The 19,889-nt window shown below is 40.1% G+C and overlaps 1 protein-coding gene across 2 annotated transcripts in view; it reads left to right on the forward strand.

The window, feature by feature from the left end:
• The window catches only part of LOC132823232 (gamma-aminobutyric acid receptor subunit gamma-2-like), a 134,828-nt gene that overhangs the window by 26,542 nt on the left and 88,397 nt on the right, over nucleotides 1-19,889 (forward strand). For both annotated transcript variants that reach the window (XM_060836869.1, XM_060836870.1), the window contains exons 5-7: nucleotides 859-1,079; nucleotides 3,007-3,089; nucleotides 9,043-9,183. In XM_060836869.1, the coding sequence (XP_060692852.1) occupies nucleotides 859-1,079; nucleotides 3,007-3,089; nucleotides 9,043-9,183 (445 nt within the window). The remainder of the gene's footprint in view (nucleotides 1-858; nucleotides 1,080-3,006; nucleotides 3,090-9,042; nucleotides 9,184-19,889) is intronic.

Consider the following 19,889-nt stretch of genomic DNA (forward strand, 5'->3'; position numbering starts at 1 on the left):
CCCTTTAAACTTGACCTGTGAGTCCTGCCTTTGGCAAGATTGTAGACTTACTTGAAGGTCTGATCCAGTACAGCATATCTTCCCCCTGACCTACCTGCAGCACTGGCAGTGATTACTAAACCTACCAGTGTGGCCAGTACTGTAGAGCTGCTGGTAACTGATTGAAGACGGTTGTAGTAATGAAAGGGCACTCAGCCCAAAACCCAGGATGAAAGCTCATGGGAGATGCACTCACCTCCGATATTTACACTGGAGAACACGTTACCCCACCTACCTGCCTCAGCACATAATTCATATCACTATTTTAGATCAATGACTTTTCTTTATTATTATTCATTGCATGTACTGGCGAGATCAGTATATGTTGCTCATCTCTAAGTTTTCAGAGCCAGTTAAGAGTCATGCTGTGGGTTAGGAGTTACATATAAGTCAGACCAGGTAAGAATTTAGGTTTTGTGTAAAAGAATATTAGTGAGCTAGATGAGCTTTTACAGCAATCATTAGCAATTTAATTTCAGGTCTTTGTTTTAGAAATTGAATTCAAGTTATGCCATAGAATTCGGATCCATGTTCCCTGAACATTAGCCTGGTGTTCTGGGTTACTAGTCTAGTCACATTCCCATTATACTATCTCCTCTGTTTTGAATTACTTGGCAGTTGAGTTTACTCCATGATTTAACAGTGCTTACATTAAAAGTTCATGTGAAAGATAATGTTTTAGAAGTTTTTGTATGCAATTATCTGAACGACATGGATGGGCAGTATTTTGTTCAGAAAATCGAACGTTTGGATAATCAAATACATTATTGAAACTTTGTCTCTGAATATTAATATTGATGATTCACTTTCATTTAACAGGAGTATACCATTGACATATTTTTTGCCCAAACATGGTATGATAGACGTCTCAAATTTAATAGCACAATGAAGGTCCTCCGACTCAACAGCAACATGGTTGGCAAAATATGGATTCCAGACACATTCTTTAGAAATTCCAAGAAGGCTGATGCCCATTGGATAACGACTCCAAATAGAATGCTTCGGATATGGAATGATGGAAGAATATTGTACACACTAAGGTAATTTAAGCTAACTTGTTAACATTTTGGTTAAGTATAAGAAAAGCATGAACATAATCCTCACGTCAATTGAGGGCACTTTTAAGATTGTTATCATACACAGCTATTTTCATTTGCTTGATTTCAGTGACAGTAAATATCATGTTATTTTCATGAGATACGAGAATAGTTCTAGTTTGCAACACTTAATGATGACCAAGTTAATTGATAACCAAACCTTCAAGATCTGATTACTTTGGTCCTGAATTTCCTGAAGCTCTCTGCTGATTTGGGAATGTAAGTTCATTATAAGTACATCGAAATTTATTTACATGCATAACCATACCACTACACCTTCTCATTATTGAAATCGTTGGCACTGATTTTTCTGGGTAAGGAATCAACGGTTAGACTTTTTGCCTTTTTTGTTTTAATTTGTTAAAAAAAGGGTTGCTGGAAGTGCAATAGCAACAGAGTTCCTGGGACCTTGGTGATAGGTAAGACCAGCAGTGCATCCCTTTTAATCAATGTGATTTAAGGATTAAGAAAGAAGCTGAGGAATGAACTAAAAGGAAATTGGATTAATTCCAATCAAATGGAATATAGAAAAAGAAATGAAGAAGGGAAAAATGGTATTAAGATGCAGGAAAGTGAAGTAAGACAAGAAGTCAAATTTGAAATTTTTGACTTATGCGAGACTTTATTGTATGCAGGATTGTAACTCAACAGTTTAAACTGCTTCCTTTCTACACCAGACAGGTTGTTTGGCATTACGTGATAGCACATCATTATTTCAGTTCTCAAAATATTCTTTTACTTTTTGTGTCATGTTCAATTTCAGCTTAATTTTCCAAAGCCAGCATATTCATAAAAGTAAGGAGGAGCATAAGGGCAAGTTGTCTTTTTTTTGCGAAGTTAATGGTGAAACATCAGAATTTGTCCAGAAATGAGAAGATTTGCAATTCACAAAATATCCGTTTCTGACCATAAGCTATTGGATCATTTATGTGATTAAGAGTGAGTGTAAATAAGCTTGCTGTTATTTTGGATGCAAATTCTGGGCTATTATAGCTTTTTCCTACAACTTTGCTAATTAAAAACATCATTCAATAATTAAACCACAATTGAATGATGCTGAGAGCTACAGGGCTATAATGCACTTTAATTAGTTAGGTGCCATTAAGGATGTTCACTCACTGCCTAACCAGGACTGCTACAAATTCCCAAAGACAGCAATGAATATTTTGCCATCGGTTCGATATTTTGGTTTGAAATCAGATAGATCTGAATTATTCAATCACTTAAAAATGCATTTCTTAGATAATAATGAATGAAATATTGTATACTGCTTGTTGTAAATTGATATTTAGGGAGATTATTACCCCGTTAGTTCTAAATGCACACCAATTTTATTTAAATTCTAAAGAATTTATAAATGCAATTGATGTGCAACATATTAAGGTATTTGAGTAGCGCTGAAGAGAATGGCATTTACAGTCTCATTTTCTTCACTGGAATACTCTCATAAATTAGATCAGTAATGTAACTAAATTTACCTTTGATAATCTAATACAACACTTACTGTGATTCACTGCTATTGGTATCATGATATCAATTGTATTCTTTTTATCTAAAAAATATTCACCGTTAATGAGTATTTGAAATGTTCCATCATATGAGTTTTACATGCTTAAAACACCACAGCTTGTATTATGAAGTATAATATATTTTGTGCATCTTATAAAGTATGCTGAGTAAATTATTTTTGTTGGTTTCCATTTCTTACATGTGTAAATACATATGCCTGTGTCTTTGATTCACACCTGACACATAATTTTATATATGTCATACATGGGTGAATATATTTCTCTATAATTACTGCTTCTGTCATAATGAGATTACCCCCTCAATTATTTCAACACTTAAAGTGAGCTTTTACTATTTTTAGGTTGACAATTGAAGCTGAATGTCAGCTACAACTGCATAACTTCCCAATGGATGAGCACTCATGCCCTTTGGTATTCTCGAGTTGTATGTATAACTTTATGAGTTATAATTTAATCACTGTATAAAACAGCAGTGTCATCTGATAGAGAATTTCACAATATTTAAAAGACTGTTTTGTTACAAAGAAGACTGGACGAGATGTACTTACAAACTTTAGTACATATTTATTTTTATTCATTTGTGGGATATGGGAATCACTGATTGGCCAGCATTTATTGCCTACTGCCCTTGAGAAGGTGGTGGAGAGCTGCCTTCTTGAAGCACTGCAGTCCAGTTGCTGTGGATTGACCCACAATGTTATTAGGGAGAGGATTGAATACTTTTAATATTTTCAGGCTAGTTATTTTCCTAAAGTACACATTGTAAATGTATATAGCATGACAAAAAATGATAATCTATGAGATTTTTGCCAGCAACAATAGTTAAACATTCCCATCGTAACACAATGGAAACTCTCAGTTGTCCTTTATTTGTGATAGATATGCTTATCTAGAGATGTTGCTAGTTTTCCCTTTGTTGGCAGCTGGCATGAACCATGAGATTGAGAGACGTAGCAGGGAAGGGATTAGGGGCATGGGAGTGGGTAAGGGGGTCATGAAGGGAAGGGGGCCATGTTTGTTCTGTGCTCTTGTCTATTGATGTTTGGAAGTATGTCTTCAGGCAGAAGGTTGTCTGCAACAGAGGAATGGGGAGATAACTTAATGGCATATACCTTGATGAATTTTCAGGAATGTGCATGTCATTTAGAACATAGAACATAGAAAAATACAGCACAGAACAGACCCTTTGGCTCACGATGTTGTGCCGAGGTTTAATCCGAATGTAAAATATAATAACGTAACCTACGTACCCCTCAACTTGCTGCTATCCATCCCTAATGATCTGCGTCCACCATTCCATGCATTCACAACTCTCTGCATAAAGAACCTATCTCTGATGTCTCCTCTATACTTTTCTCCTAATATCTTAAAACTATGATACCTCGTACCAGTCAATCCTGCCCTGGGGAAAAGTCTCTGGCTATTGACTGTATCTATTCCTCTCATTATCTTGTATACCTCGATCAAGTCTCCTCTTTTCCTCCTTCTCTCCAGAGTGGCACGGTGGCACAGTGGTTAGCACTGCTGCCTCACAGCGCCAGAGACCCGGGTTCAATTCCCGCCTCAGGCGACTGTCTGTGTGGAGTTTGCACGTTCTCCCCGTGTCTGCGTGGGTTTCCTCCGGGTGCTCTGGTTTCCTCCCACAGTCCAAAGATGTGCGGGTCAGGTGAATTGGCCACACTAAATTGCCCGTAGTGTTAGGTAAGGGGTATATGTAGGGGTATGGGTGGGTTGCGCTTTGGCGGGTCGGTGTAGACTTGTTGGGCCGAAGGGCCTGTTTCCACACTGTAAGTAATCTAATCTAAAAAAAAGACCTAGCTTATTCAACCTTTCTTCATAAGGCAAGCCCTCCAGTCCAGGCAGCATCCTGGTAAACCTTCTTTGCACCCTCTCCAAAGCATCTGTATCTTTCTTACAGTAGCACGACCAGAACTGGACACAATATTCCAAGTATAGTCTCAACAGGGACTTGTAGAGCTGCAGCAAAACCTCGCACATCTGAAATTCAATCCCTCTGTTAATGAAAACCAAAAGACCATATGCTTTCTTAACAACCCAATCCACTTGGGTGGCAACTTTGAGGGATCTATGTACTTGCACATCCAGATTCCTCTGATCATCCACACTGCCAAGAATCCTGTCTTCAATCCTATATTCAGCATTCGACCTTCCAAAATGCATCATTTTGCATTTATCCAGGTCGAACTCCATCTGCCATTTCTCAGCCCAGCTCTGCATCCTGTCAATGTCGTGCTGCAGCCTGTAGTAGCCCTCATTACTATCAATGGTATCTCCAACCTTTGTGCCATCTGCAAATTTACTAATCCACCCCTCAACCTCCTCATCCAAGTCATTTATAAAAACTACACAGAGCAGAGGCCCAGGAACAGAGCCCTGCAGGACCACACTCGACACTGACCTCCAGCCAGAATAGTTTCCATCTACAACCACTCTCTGCTTTCTGTCAGCCAACCAATTCTTAATCCAGATAGCCAAATCTCCCTGTATCCCATACTTCCTGATTTTATGAATGAACCTACCGTGGGGAACCTTACCAAATGCCTTGCTGAAGTCCATATACACCACATCCACTGCTTGACCTTCATCGACCTGTCTTGTCACCTCCTCAAAGAACTCAATAAGATTTGTGAGGCATGACCTGCCCCTCACAAAGCCATGCTGACTGCCATTAATCATACTATGCTTTGCCAAATAGTCATAAATCCTAGCCCTCAGAATTCTTTCCAAAACTTTGCTGAGTGGCCTTTCTATGACAAGCCTTCTCAGTACCAGCATAGCTGATGGTAACCAGTATTTAGGCCCAGGTAAGTTTTTTATGTTAACAATATGTCCGCCACCAGCGATCCTATGCTGAATGTCGACTGCACGTTCTCACCCTTGAATTTTTTTTCAGCCTACACATGGGCAACAGAAAGCCAGTTCTCAACAATTAAAAAAAATATTTTATTTAACTTTATTCAAATTTATTTTTAAAAAAATTGTCAGGTTTTTATCACTTTATTCAAATGTATTTCGATACTTGGTTACTGCTACTGTACATGCTTCTGGGTGTCAACAAACATGCCTTTCTTCTTAAAGTACATCTTCCTTGCTGGCCAAGATAATAATAATAGCCTTATATGCCCAAAGAGTGTCTCCTCCTCTGATCATCCACTTGCCGAGCCCACATAATTCCTGTTTCTTACCTTACTGAAACATGAATTGCCTATTGCTAGTGTTGTGACTGTTTGCCCCTTGTACGCCCTTTTCCTTGCCAAGTTAAAGTAGGTCCTGTTGTAGTGTCAGAACAAGCTTTCTCCACATATGTAAAACTATGGAACTGACATTAAATAAGTTATAGCAATTCATTTGACTTTGCAATTGTAATACTATATAATTTTGCTTTACAACCAGTTTTGCTTCATACCAATCCTACATACTTGTTGTGTGTCACTGTCTCTATTGTCTGCTACAGTGATTGGAGCAGTTCAGGGCTGCAAATGCAGCATTAAAGCTTGCTTCCTCACTGCCTCCTCAATTGTTTTCACAGCCTACAAGGCACACATTCAGAGTGTGACAGAATATACTCCACTTGCTTAGTTGAATTTAAGAAGCATGACCACCATTCAGAAAATAGCAATCCACCTGATTCATTAGCCTAAACAACTGGTTGCTCTGCTATTTATGTTTTGAGGCAACAATGCGTGCTGCCAATTGATGCAAAATCAACTCACCAAGCATTTGACAGTATTTCAGAATTCCTTGGACATTATTAACTAGGTCAAGGTCAAGTTTATGAGAACATTAACGCTAACAGGGTTTTTTTTCAAACTCACATGGCTCTGCATTTGACCTATATTGCCATTACTCATTATTAATGAATCAAAGGCAGAACTTTATGTGTGGAATGCCAATTTTGGCAACCACCCATCTACTGTGTTATGACAGTGAGCTTGTTGGTGCATAGGAAGATAATGGACTGAGCATCAGCTGCACTTTAAGTGCTGCCTCCTGTCAAAAATGTGCCAGGCAGGCCTTGTAAAATCCAGCCCTAAATGTTTGATCTCTATTCTGTGGGAGCATCTTTAACAAATGGACGGCAGCAGTTCAAAACAAAGGCCGATCACTACCTTCTCAGGGCCAACTAGAGATGGGTAATAAATGCTATCCCAGCCAGTGCTGCCCACTTCCCACAAATGAATAAAACAAAAGTAATGTGTGAACTGCTGACCTGGTCAGCAACATCCAACTTCAAAGTAAACTAATAGTTCTGAATAAATGCAATCTGGTTGCCTAATAATTTCTGACTGTGACATATTCCTAATATTCAACAGAGAAAGGAACAATGGGGAGAGGTTAATGCCACTTGTGAATGGTAACAAAGGGTGGAACAGGATTGTTTTCATAAAATATGTAGATATTCTGAAGTTTTGCTTGATTAACATTGATGTTTTAACACACATTTATGTGAAATAACACAATCCTGCATGTGATGATGCTACGCCTTTAACATGTTTATATTGTCCTTAGTTTTTTTCAAGAGGAGTCGTAAAGGCAGAGATTCTGACATCTCTGGAAATATCTACTTAAAAGACTTTTAAATTGCTTTTTCTAAACATTTGTACAATGAAAGGGGAGTGGCCAATTCTCCCAGTTCAGGGTTTTTTCTAGTTTTGGATTAGTTTTAGTTGGAGACTCAAAGAAGCAGCTCCGTGCTGATCCTCTCTCTCTCTCTGACATCTCTCCTGTAAGAACCTGTATTTGATTTTATGTTTTTTTTTCCGAGGGGATGTTGATGGGATGTTGCAGGAAATCAATACAGCTCTTTCTTAAGTTGTGTTTACATGTCGGTTGGATTTTCAAATAGTTATGTTATTCTAAATTGGGTTTTCTTTTGTTCATGTGTAAATAAATTCTGTTTTGTTGAAAACCAAGTGGTTTGACCAGCTGCATCTCTCCTGGAATATCCACCTTACACCTGCTTAAAACAACTAGGAATGTTAGGTGTTTTGAGGGGGTCCGGCCTGGTGGATAAAATGCAATAGCAACAAAGCCAAATGAACCAAGGTTCATGATAGAGGTCAAATTTGGGACATGTGCCAAGTGAGGGAACTAATTTCTTTAAAAAAAACTGTTGGATATTTGGTTTTGTCAGTGCCATCGTTGGAAGAGAAATCACTTTGCCACGAAGTTACAGAGAGTGCTCGGGGGAATTAAAACAGATAGTGCTGTAACAGTTCAGCCTATCTTGCTGCATTTGTCGAGAGAGAAACAGGGTTAATGTTTTGAGTCTGATATAAGTCCTTTATTAGATCTCTGATTGGCCAACTCACTCTCAGCCACCTTCCCTCCAGCCCCAGCTTCTCTCATTTATCTCCTCACCCCCTCGGCTCACAAGCCACATTCCTGCCCAAAATATTGATTCTCCTGCTCCTTGGATGCTGACTGACCTGCTGTACTTTTCCAGCACCCCACTCTCGAACCTATTTTGTGAGTCCAACCACCTGCTTTCTCAGCTCCAGTGACCCATGTCAGACAGCCCAATATTAACTTGGTCTTTCTCTTCACAGATTTTCCAGATATGCTGACTTTTTTCCAAAAATTTCTGTTTTTACTTCCACTTTCCGGCATCTGTAGTGTTTTGCTTTTATTTACAGTGCTCAGAAGATTACATTCGCAGAACATTAAAGCTAGTAAATGTAGATGAGAATCCACATGATAAAATGAGTCCTATAAATAGAAATTACTTCAGGTTTTCCAGTGAGTGTCTGTTTTTAGCCTTTTCAATGGCCTACATAATACTATTGCACACATAATATTCTCTGGGGTGGGAGTTTTGTCATGAAAAGCCTAGAAGTGTACCTAGTAATTAAGAAAATTGTCAAATTCTGTCCACAGTCTTACCTTAAATTGTGTGAGTAGCTGACTAGTGAGCAAGTTTAACTAGTAAAAACTATATTCAGAACTGATATTCAGAACTTTTTCATACAAAGAATGATCAATTTCCAGATAGAGCAGTGAAGGCTAAACTTCAAAGTCTTTTAAGAGAGAATTAGATTTAGTAATCATAGGACTGCATAGTCTTTGGGAATAGATTAATCATTGTGGGCTGAATAGTTTTACTCATCTTTAATTGCATTTTGATCTTATGATTGAAGTCATGCTCTTGAATTACTTGAACCTTACTTCTGGGTATTGAATAGATGGGATAGTGTTCTTGGTAGGGAATGTACACGACCTTTGGAAAGTGGAGATTTGGCTATCGTTTCATCCTTCCTGATATTTTATATCTTTCTAAATAAAAGATTATACGTTCAATTTAGAACACTGCTGACTTAATAGAGTAATGAAAAACATTCTTGCAATCTAATTTCTAGATGGCTATCCCAAAGATGAAATAATATACCAGTGGGCAAGGCATCGTTCTGTTATCTTTGGAGAGCCACGTTTTTGGAGGCTGTATCAATTTGCATTTCTTGGATTGAGAAATACAACAGATCTTGTCAGGACTACTTCTGGTAAGTCACTTTCTGAAACCGACAGCTCGCAAAATAGGTCTTTCCCCTCCCCCAGCCATCATGGGGGTCATATTATTGAAGTTTATGCATGCTCTAACAGAGAAATTTTGAGAACTGTGGATAATATTTCTTTTGGCAGAATATTGGTAACCAGATGGTTTATCCTGTTGAGTTTTATTTTATTCTGTTGCTGATAAACTTGGTATTTACAACTGGAAATGTTTGTAGTCATGAGATGAGATGTATAACTTGGGAATGTACAAATCAACTGGTGCGATCAAAAGCTACAGGAAGCCATCAGAAAATAGCATCCTACTTTAAACAAATGTCCATTATGTAAGTTATCACTCGTATTAGTTTAATACACCATTCTTTTGAAGTTATGTGAAGTATGTTTGATTTTCTTTGTTGTCAGATATGATAGATATCTGCAGACTTAACATAAAATGTGTTGATATAAAACTAATGGAATTGAATAAAAATGCATGAAGTAAAACAAGATAAATGAATGAATATCTTCCACATCTGAAACCTTTGCTTGGGTGGAATTATTTTGAAATCAAGTTATATTTCGTTGACTTTAAGGTGAGCATTGGCTAAGATTTCCAAAGCAGTTACAAACTGTGAATAAAGATAGAGAAATCAGATATTATAAAATGACAATTATCTGTAAAAGCTATGTAGAGCTTTCATTCCTCATTGGCAGGAAGGGGTAGTACAGTTGTATCCAACTGCTGCAAAATTTAAGAAAAGGAATGAAAATGGATGGAACACCCAGGTGCTCAAAACAACAACTGTAAACTTAGCTGTATCTAAACTGCAAGATCCACTCTGAGTATCTAAGGTGTTGTGTTAAAATTTGGAGCAATGTCCGCCAGATTTAGTCAAGCAACAGACTGACACAGAATCATACCTTATGGACAATGTCTGAGATATCACCATCATTGTCCTGTCCCACTGGCAGGACAGACTCACCAGAGCTAATGTCGCAGTGGGATCTAGTTGGGAAGAGGGTGCCCCCAGAATCTGCAGCATTTTCTCCAGACCCCATCAAGTCTCATAGCATCTGGTCGATCATTGGGGTGGTAGGAGAACCACTGCTGATTCCTATCTACTTCACCCTTGCTTGATAAAGCTGAGTTTCTCCATATTAAACATGACTTGAGGGAACATGGCAGTGATAAGGCTGTAGAATGTACTCTGGGTGGACAACATCATTATCCATCACCAAAAATGGTTTGGTAGCAACATTACTGACCAGGTTGGCCATGTTCTAAAGGACACAGCAGTTAGACTAGGTCTGCAGCAGATGGTGAAGAAACCCACAAGATAGAAAGACCTACTTGACCTCATTCCCCAAAATCAAACTGTTGCAGATGAATCTGATTGTAGCAATCAGTCAGAGTGACCACTGCAAAACCTTGGTGGAAACAAAGTTCCATTTTCACATTGAGGTTACCCTCCATTATGTGGAGTTGCATGATCAAAATGTTAAATGGGACAGACTTTGAACAGATCTAGTAACTCAAAACTGGACATCCATTAATTATTGTGGGCTATCTGCAACAGGAAAACTATTCAAACTCAGGGCCAGCATATTCCACATTATACTATTACTAGTAAGCCTGCTGATCAACCCTATTTTAAAGAACATTGCAGGATGGCGTGCTAGGAGGATTAGCAAGCATACTCATACATGAGATGTGAACCTGGTGAAGCTGCAACACAGGGAAGGTGGCTTTCAGCTGGGTGTCTGGCTTCCTCCTCCAGTCCAAAGATATGCAGTTTAGATGGACTAAACATTGCCCTGTTACTATGTAGGGATGTACAGGCTAGGTGGATTAGCTGTGGTATATGATTATGAAAACAAAGTGGAGAAGTGTGTCTGGTTGAGATGCTTTTTGGAGGGCCAATGTGTACTCAATGGGCCAAATGGCCTCTTTCTGCGCTGTAGGGATTCTATGACAACCTGCATACCAATAGGAGAGGCAGCATGCCAGAGACAAGGCTAATTAGTCCTGCAACGAATGGATTAGATCTAAGCTCTGTAGTTCAGCTACATCTATTTGTGAATGGTTATGGGCAGTTAGGAAGAGACTGTACAAATATTGACATGCTCAATGACAGAAAAGCATAGAACATCAGTAAAAATGACAAAGCTGAAGCACTTGCATTTTCAGACAGAGGTACCAGTGGCTGACCCTTTTTGTCCCCCTGTGGACATCTCCAGCATAATAGATGCCAGTTTTCAGGCAGTTTGATTCACTCCATGTAATATGAAGAAATGGCCGCTAGCACTGAGTCCGGAACAGGTTTTGGTTTTTGACAACATTCTAACAATAGTACTGAAACCTTTGCTCTCCAGAATTTGCAATACTCCTAGCCAAGCTGTTCTGGTACAACTATAGCACTGATACTGCTGAAGAAAGTTCAACTCTTGTTGAACCTGCTCACTGATGCTCATTTTGGCTTCCACCAGGGCTGCTTGGCCCCCGACAATGCAGCCTTGATCCAACCATGATCAAAGGAGTGAATCCCAGAAGTGAGGTGAGAGTGACTACCTTTCGATATCAAGGCAGTATTTGACCCAGTATGGAGTTAAGGAGTCAAATCAGAGGGAAAACTCTGCATTTGTTAGTCATACCTACCAAAAAAGAAGATGGTTCTGATCATTAGAGTTCCGTGATCTCGGTCCCAAACCATTAATGCTTTACTGTTGGCCTTTTCTCCATGAATATTTGCTGATTTCACAATGTTCAACATCAGTCTCGGATGCTGAAGCAGTCTGTCTTTATGTGCATCAAAAACTGGACAACCACCAGGTTTGGTCAGATAAGTGATAAGTAGCATTCATGCCACACAAGTGCCAGGTCATGACAATCACTGAGAAGAGAATCTAACTATCTCCACTTGGAGTTTAGTAGGATTGCTATTACTGAATCGACCACCATCAATTTCTTGGCAGTTATCATTGACCAAAAGCTGAAGTAGGCCAGACATATAAATACTATGGCAACAAAAGCATGTTAGGTGCTGGAAAGTCTAAGGAGAGTAACTCCATGTCTGTCTCCCCAAAACCTGTCCACCAGTTACAAGACACAAATCAGTAGCTTGATGGAATATTTCACACTTGTCCTGGATGAGCACATCTCCATCAACACTCAAGAAGCTTAATACATAGGACAAAGGAGCCCACTTAATTGGCACCCCATCCACCATTTTTCTGCATCATTCCCTCTACCACTGATGAGCAATGGCTGCTACATGTACCACATACAACAAGGTTCCTTTGACAGCATCTCCTAAACTCACAAGGCAAAGGTAGCAGGCATGTTGGAACTCACTATCTGCTATTAACCACCCCCCCCCACAAGCCTCCTCCACCCCGCCAAGGCATAAACCATCTCAACATAGAACTGTTCTTTTACTGTTGTATGATGAAAACCTGAGAACACTAATAGCACTGTTGGTATATCTACATTCAAAGAACTACAGCAGTTGAAGAAAGCAGCTCATCACCATTTTTTTCAAAGTGTAATTAGCAAGGGGCAACAAGTGTCCACATACCATGCGGAAATAATGAAATAAAAATAAAATCATGATGGAATGCTTGCCATCAATGTGCAGTCTTACTGTCCAGTAAGTGGAATTTTACTGATCTGGGGTTCTCTCCTCATAGGCAAAGAGCCTGATCGTGCCCTTTTTGGACTGAGTTCCATTGGGTATAATGCAGGTTTCAGAGCCACGCTGCCAGAAGTCCTGGCATTCCTCTTTGACAGTGCCACCATGTCTGGTGGCAGTTGCCAGAAATGCATCCACTAGAGTCCAGGATTTTCAAGGAATGCCATGCTAAAGATGAGTGAGAATAGAATAAAGATGATGTGATGTCTGTGCTGGTAGGGTGGGTGCATAATGATGTTACAACCAAAGACAGGAGCTGGCCTTTCAACATCCCATCCCACCATCCAATGTTGGGACTCTCAATCAGTCCCAGAGTTAGTCCCTTGGATGCTGCAGTCTTGCTCCATAAAGTATGCGGAGGCTCTTAATTGAGCATAATGGTTTTGTTAGCAGCTAATCATTGAACCTCACTGATATTCTGGCACTATCATGAGGAATTCCCTTTTGCACTTTAACCTAATGGGGGTAATTTTGCCACCTCATTGAATTATAGAATCATAGAAACTCCACGGTGTAGAAATAGGCCATTTGGCCCAAGTACACACCGACCCTCCGAAGACTAACCCAAGCAGACCCATTTCCCTAGATTTACCCCTTACTCATGCACCTACCCTACACATCCCTTAACACAATGGGAGACTGACCCAGGGTTTTGCCTGTAAAGTGGGCCCAGTCATCATGGTTCCCTCTAAATCAGGCTAGGTTAAATTCTATCCAATGTATGTGAATCAAAAGAAAATCGTCCTGAATTTAATGTGATTTTCAACTGTCCCTGAGCTAACAAGTTTTGAAAGTTTTCTATTTACAATGCTGTGCTTTAGCCTAATGATTTTCTAAAGGCAATATTGGAGCCATAATTAATATCATATTTAATGCTGAGTTGAGAAAGTGTTAAAAAATTATTTTCTCATTGTGTCCTCCACACTATTTTCCCCCTCTCCATTCTGCTGTTTATCACTCTCGTTCTCTGCTTTTACATCCGATGCAGTCTATTACTTTGGTTTAACCTTTACACTTTAAAGTTTAAATGCTTTGCTTGTCTTTGTCTCACTGTCAGTAGTAGACAAACAGAAGGCTGGAGGAGCACAGCAAGCCAGGCAGTATCTGGAGGTGGAGAAGCCCAATGTTTCGAGTACAACTCTTCTTCAAGAATGGGGATAGGTGGAGGGGATGTTGCAAATGAAGTGGGGGGAGAAGAGTTATGGGTGGGGAGAGGAGGCAGAGTGGTGAGGTGGTAATAGGTGAATACAGGTGGTAGTTATGACTTGGAAGGCCAATAGGAGGAAATGAATCTGGTAGGTTGCTGGAAGGAGGGATTGGTCAGAGGGATTGAAAGGAAGGGGAGAGGATGGAAAGGGAGTTGGAGAATGGGTGTGAAGGTGATTTGAAATAGGAGAACTCAATATTAAGTCCTCTGGGCTGTAGGCTGCCCAGGCAGAAGCTGAGGGAATGTTTCCCCAATGTCCAGTTCGCTGTGGCAATGGAGGAGACCAAGGATGGTCATGTCAGAGAGGGAGTGGGAAGGGGAAATGAAGTGGGTTGCAATTGGGAGGGCAGGCTTGCCTTTACAGGCCTGGCTGAGATGCTTAGCAAAATATACCCAATAGTGTACGTTTGGTCTCACCAATGTAGAAGACACCACATTGGGAGCAGCAGATACAGTAAATTAGGTTGGAGGAGAGGCAGTTGAATCTCTGTTTCAGCTGGAAGGACTGTTTGGGTTCTGGGACGAGGGAGGAGGATGGTGTACTGGCTGGCTTTGCATCATTTATGGTTCCAGGGAAGGTATGGGCTGTTTCGGGGTTTGGTAGGGGAGAGTGGCACAAACCAAGGAGTAGCAAAGGGAATGGTCCTTGAGGAAGGCAGAGAAGGGTGAGGAGAGGAAGATGTCCTTGGTGGTGGGGTCCAGTAGGAATTGGTGGACGTTTTTGAGGATGATACGTTGGATGCGTAGACTAGGGGGTAGAAAGTGAGGACAAGGGGGACATTGTCTTTATTATGTTTGTACAAGGCGGGATATAGAGAAGTGGAACAGGGAATGAAGGAGGTGCATTGGAGAGCTGTCTGGATGACAAAGAGGGAAAAGCACATTGCTTGAAATATGTGGACATTTGGGGTGCGTGGGAGTGGAACATCTCCTCACCAGAGCAGATGCGAAGGAGACAGAGGAATTGGGAAAACAGAATGGCGTTTTTTTCAGGATATAGGGTGGGAGGATGTGTACCCAGGTAGTTATAGGAGTCTGTGGGTTTGTAGTAAATGTCAGTCTGTAAACTGTCACCGGAGATAGGAACGGAGAAATCGAGTAAGGAGAGGGAGCTGCCTGAGCTAGACCAATTGAATTTGAGGGCAGGGTGGAAATTGTTGGCAAAGTTGATGAATGCTCCAGTTCGGCCTGGGTGCAGGATGCAGTACCTATGCAGTTATCGATGAAACAGTGGAAGAGTTGGGGCACAGTACCTGTGCATGGAGTGAAGAGCGACTGTTTGACGTGGCTGACAGAGGCAGGTGTAGCTAGTGCCCTTTACACTTGCCCATGGCTATCCTCTGGATTTGGAGGAAATGGGAAGAGCTGAAGGAAGAGTTATTGCGGGTGAGGACTAATTCAGCGAAGCGGAGGAGGGTATTTGTGGAGGGGGACTGGATGGTCTGATGGAGAAGAAGAAACTGAGGGCTTGCAGACTGCCATTGTAGGGTATGGGAGTGTATAGAGATTGAACTTCCATATTGAAGATGAAGTGTTGGAGGCTGAGGAACTGGGAGTTTCTTTGGAGATGGAGGGTATGACTGGTGTCCTGGATGTTGATGGGAAGGGCCTGGACTAAGAGGGAGAGAATGAAGTTGAGGTAGGAAGAAATTAGCTTGATGGGGCAGGAGCATGCTGAGATGATGGGTTGGCGGGGATGGTTGGGTTTGTGGATCTTGGGGAGATGGTAGAACCAGGCAGAGTGGTGCTGGGGTCTATGAGGTTGGAGGCGGAGGAGGGGAGATAACCGGAGATGATGAGATCACGGACAGTGTTTCACTGACACCTGGATTATGAGTTCAGTAGAACATGTACTGATGCTGACTCACCTTAAGCAATCTATTACTAATCAGACAGAAGCTGTTTTTCATTTTCATAAAATTTTCATTTGAGATCATTTGTTAGTGTAAACAAATGACAATCACTTTAGAGTAATTTGCATTCACACTGTCCTTATAAATAATCAAACAATCTCATAATAGAGACACTAGGTTAATTAACAGATTGCCTTGAATGTCCTCTTCACTTTAAGTGGTTACATTTCTTATTTCTCAATTCCCTTTTTTCCAACCATTTCATTGATGTATACTTAATTTTCATTGATGTTCAATCACTACCTCCAATCCCATTACAGAAATCACGTAAACATTTCTCATGATGTTCACAGACTGATGGAAACTGACTCTGATTTGAGTTTGCTGTGGTTGTGCAAAATAGGTTTTGCCAAGGCAGAATGAAGAACATTAATAAGGTTTGTAGAATGAAGTACATGCTGGTTAATTTTTAATTGTTTCAACTGAGCCCTTGAATTCTACCCAGCTATAAGGCAGTTCATCTGCTATTTTAATTCTTGACTGGGATTCAAATTGTACCCTCATCACTTTCCATGCACAGATGTTTATCATAGTCTTGGCCTTGTTACATTGCTTAAAGCTTTAATTATTTGATCTCTTGATTAAAAATATCTGAGTTTTAATTTAGAATTCCTCATTGCTTAATTATCTGTCTTGGGAATTCTGATGGTTATATGCAGTGTGCATCAAGAAGCTTGCATAATTTCCATACCATGTAATATCACCTCACTGTAATTCTTGCACTGTCTTTATATGGTAGTATTTCTAAGCAATGAATGCCACAGCTTGGCATAATACTCACACTGAATCATATTCGAGTCACTGTTGATATCATGGCTCAGACAACTTCACTTGTAATTCAAAGCTTCAGAACTGTATCTACTTTTCTTACAGCCTTTTCTCACAGCTCTATTTTTAGAAGGTTATATTGTTTTGTCAAGACTGCAGTGTTCACAAGTTGGTTTGTTCAATGAGGCCTAAAGTTAGAACTTAAAGATTTTGAGTTTTTGAACAATCAACTGATTATTGACAGTTTACGGAACATAGAGCTACACATTTTCATAAATTATTAATACACACCTGTATGTATATATTTTACATAGTCTTAATGCAGTTTTAGTGATATCTAATCAAAATATGTATCAAACATCATTGCAATATTTAAATGGATAATGCATTTTTTAATTTTGTAGTTAATTGTACTCACTAGTTCTGTGCTTTTTGATAGTGATGTAAATTAAACAGGATGGTGTAAGTTTGGGGAGATGTTGGGGGTAAAGCAATGGTAAAGTCATAGGTTTAGTAATCCAGAACTAACTATAATGCCCTGATGGCTGGTGTTCAAATCTCAGCAAGGCAGATGGTGAAGTTGAATTCAATTTAAAAATATCTAGAATAGAAAGCTAACCTAATGATAATCATACAACCACTGTTGATAGCCATTAAAAAAAATTGGTTCACTGATGTCTTTCGGGAAGGAGAATCTGCTGTCTCTACCAGGTCTGTCTTGCATATAACTCAAGGTAGACAAGCAAGAGTCTGGAAGAACACAGCAAGTCAGGCAGCATCAGGAGAAGAAGAAGTCAATGCTTCTTGTCTACACCTTCTTCAGTCCTGAAGAAGCGTTACACCCGAAACAATGATTTCTCTACCTCCTGAGGCCACTTGGCTTGCTGTGTTCTTCCAGCCTCCTGCCTGTCTACTTTGGATTCCAGCATCTGCCGTTTTTTATTGTCTCTTGCATGTAACTCCCAGCAATGTGGCCGATTCTTAATTACCGTCTGGGTAATTAGGGATAGGCTATGAATGCTGTCCTGATGCCTTCAGTATTGCCCTCATCCTGGGACCGAATTTCTAGATAGCTTTAAATATGCCAAATAATACATAGCTTTTTGCAGTCCTTCAAAAAGCATAAATCCATTGTTTTATATATAAATAGATTTCTCAGTCTGTGGAATGAAATTTGGAAGGGAATGTTTTTAGTTATACTGTTGTGAAGTATGCAACTTACACTGCTACATATTATTAACACAAGCACAGGTAAACCAGCACAACCACTAGCACTGACAGGTTATGAAATATAATAGTACAGTGATGGTACCTGAAGTACGTGGAACCTTATCCCATGCAGGTTATTACAAACAGTGATAAGTCATATACAAGAAATACAGACCTGCATCATTATTCAGTTCATATCTCTATAGGCCTGTTATTTATTAGTGCATTTCCTGAGTGATTTAAATACCAACTCAAATCAATTTCCTGCTGGAAAAATGGCAGTTTGTAGCCAGTCTTCAGTACTACAGTCCCCAAAGGCTAGTTCTGGTTAATTTAATAGCTGCTTATCGATCTTTGCTCCAGATTAATATCAGCTTGATGGAAACCCACCTATATGACACTCATTCTGGTTTAGGTTGTGAGTTCTATAAGTGTTACATCCTATGAGCTGGCACTGATTCAATACCGTTTCTCCATATGGTACTCTCAATGGGCTAGCTGTCGTTTTTTAGTGAGTATTCTTAATGTTGCATCCTTTGGACTAGTGCCAGTACAGTGTTAAGTTACACTTCTGTCCTATCACTGGTCTTTCAGTGATCCTTAGTGATAATAAAATTTGTTTCTCATCAGAACTATTCCCTCTGTTATCTCTCATTTTTCCATTCGTGAAAATTCCTCTGGAAGCTTTTGACCAGAAATTATTTTGAAGAATGCTACTAAGCTTTTCTGAATGGCTGGAATGGACCAACTGCCAGTTTTGAAATTAACTAAAGACAATTGCCCAAGACAAACTGGGGAAGATCCAATCACATTGGGCTGAATGTTAGTCGAAATTAACCAATGTATCATTTTTGCTGGACTTCATGCAGGGTTTCTCTCAACAGAGTTGGTGAGTTTTCTCACCATCATCCCAAACGCATCTCATTAACTAGATACAATGCCCATCTGGTATCTTTCTCATATGATGTTAGCTCAAATCTCCCACTTGCATAGGCAGAAGTACTCATTACTGCAGAGTTATCCTTGAATTCCTGGCGTCAGTGCCAAATTTAGAAAGCTGTGCACCCACTCCAGTGCTGTCAGTGTATAGCTACACCTCACAGTTATTGACATTTGCTCCAGACATGATAAATATTGGTGCCCCACTTTGTGAAAGGGGATTTGGAGGTCCTGTTAGTTGAGTTATTGCACATGTGGAACATTCACTTCTCCAAGTACGAGCTATGACACCAGACCTTGCTAGTCTAGTTCAAGGGAGCCACCCAGATCATTGTGGGCTCAGCTGTCTGAACTGTAAGAAATTCTCCTTTTCACCAGGGTAAGGGTCACTTTGTGGCCTAACACGTATTCTATCTCTGCTATTGTATCCATCTCTTGGCATACTACTCTTAACATCTGCCTCCTCTCTCACTCACTCAATATCCCGACCCTACTAACTCTGAATGGCCTCTTCATAAGCTACTCACTCACTCGGGATACCTCTCCGCCCTTCCCCTCCCCCACTTACATCAGTGTTAGCAGCTTTGCCAACTACTTGTATCATGCTAATTCACTCATTTTCGTCTCATTTCAAGAGAAAACAGCCATAACAGAGTAGAAAGAACCACAACATACAGCTCCTCATGATGCTTGGCCAATACTTCCCTTTGACTTTGTAACATGGCCATTTGTTTGAAGCGCAACATCGGGCAATGGCTGACAAATGGTGTGGGTGTGAGATTGACATAGCGCACTGCCTTATAGAAAAATGTTCTCCCCATTGACTGATTGATACTGACAGCCATGATGAGCTGCTTGGTTTCATGCCTGCACTAAATGGCAAGTCGAGAAATAAGTACTCAGAGCCTTACTTTTAGCTGATTGAGATAAAAAATACTGTGAGCATTCCACGTAGGATCAAATGGGTGCAGGCTAAGAGAGCAAGCAAG

Source organism: Hemiscyllium ocellatum, chromosome 16 (genome assembly GCF_020745735.1).
Source record: "Hemiscyllium ocellatum isolate sHemOce1 chromosome 16, sHemOce1.pat.X.cur, whole genome shotgun sequence".
NCBI lineage: Eukaryota > Metazoa > Chordata > Chondrichthyes > Orectolobiformes > Hemiscylliidae > Hemiscyllium > Hemiscyllium ocellatum.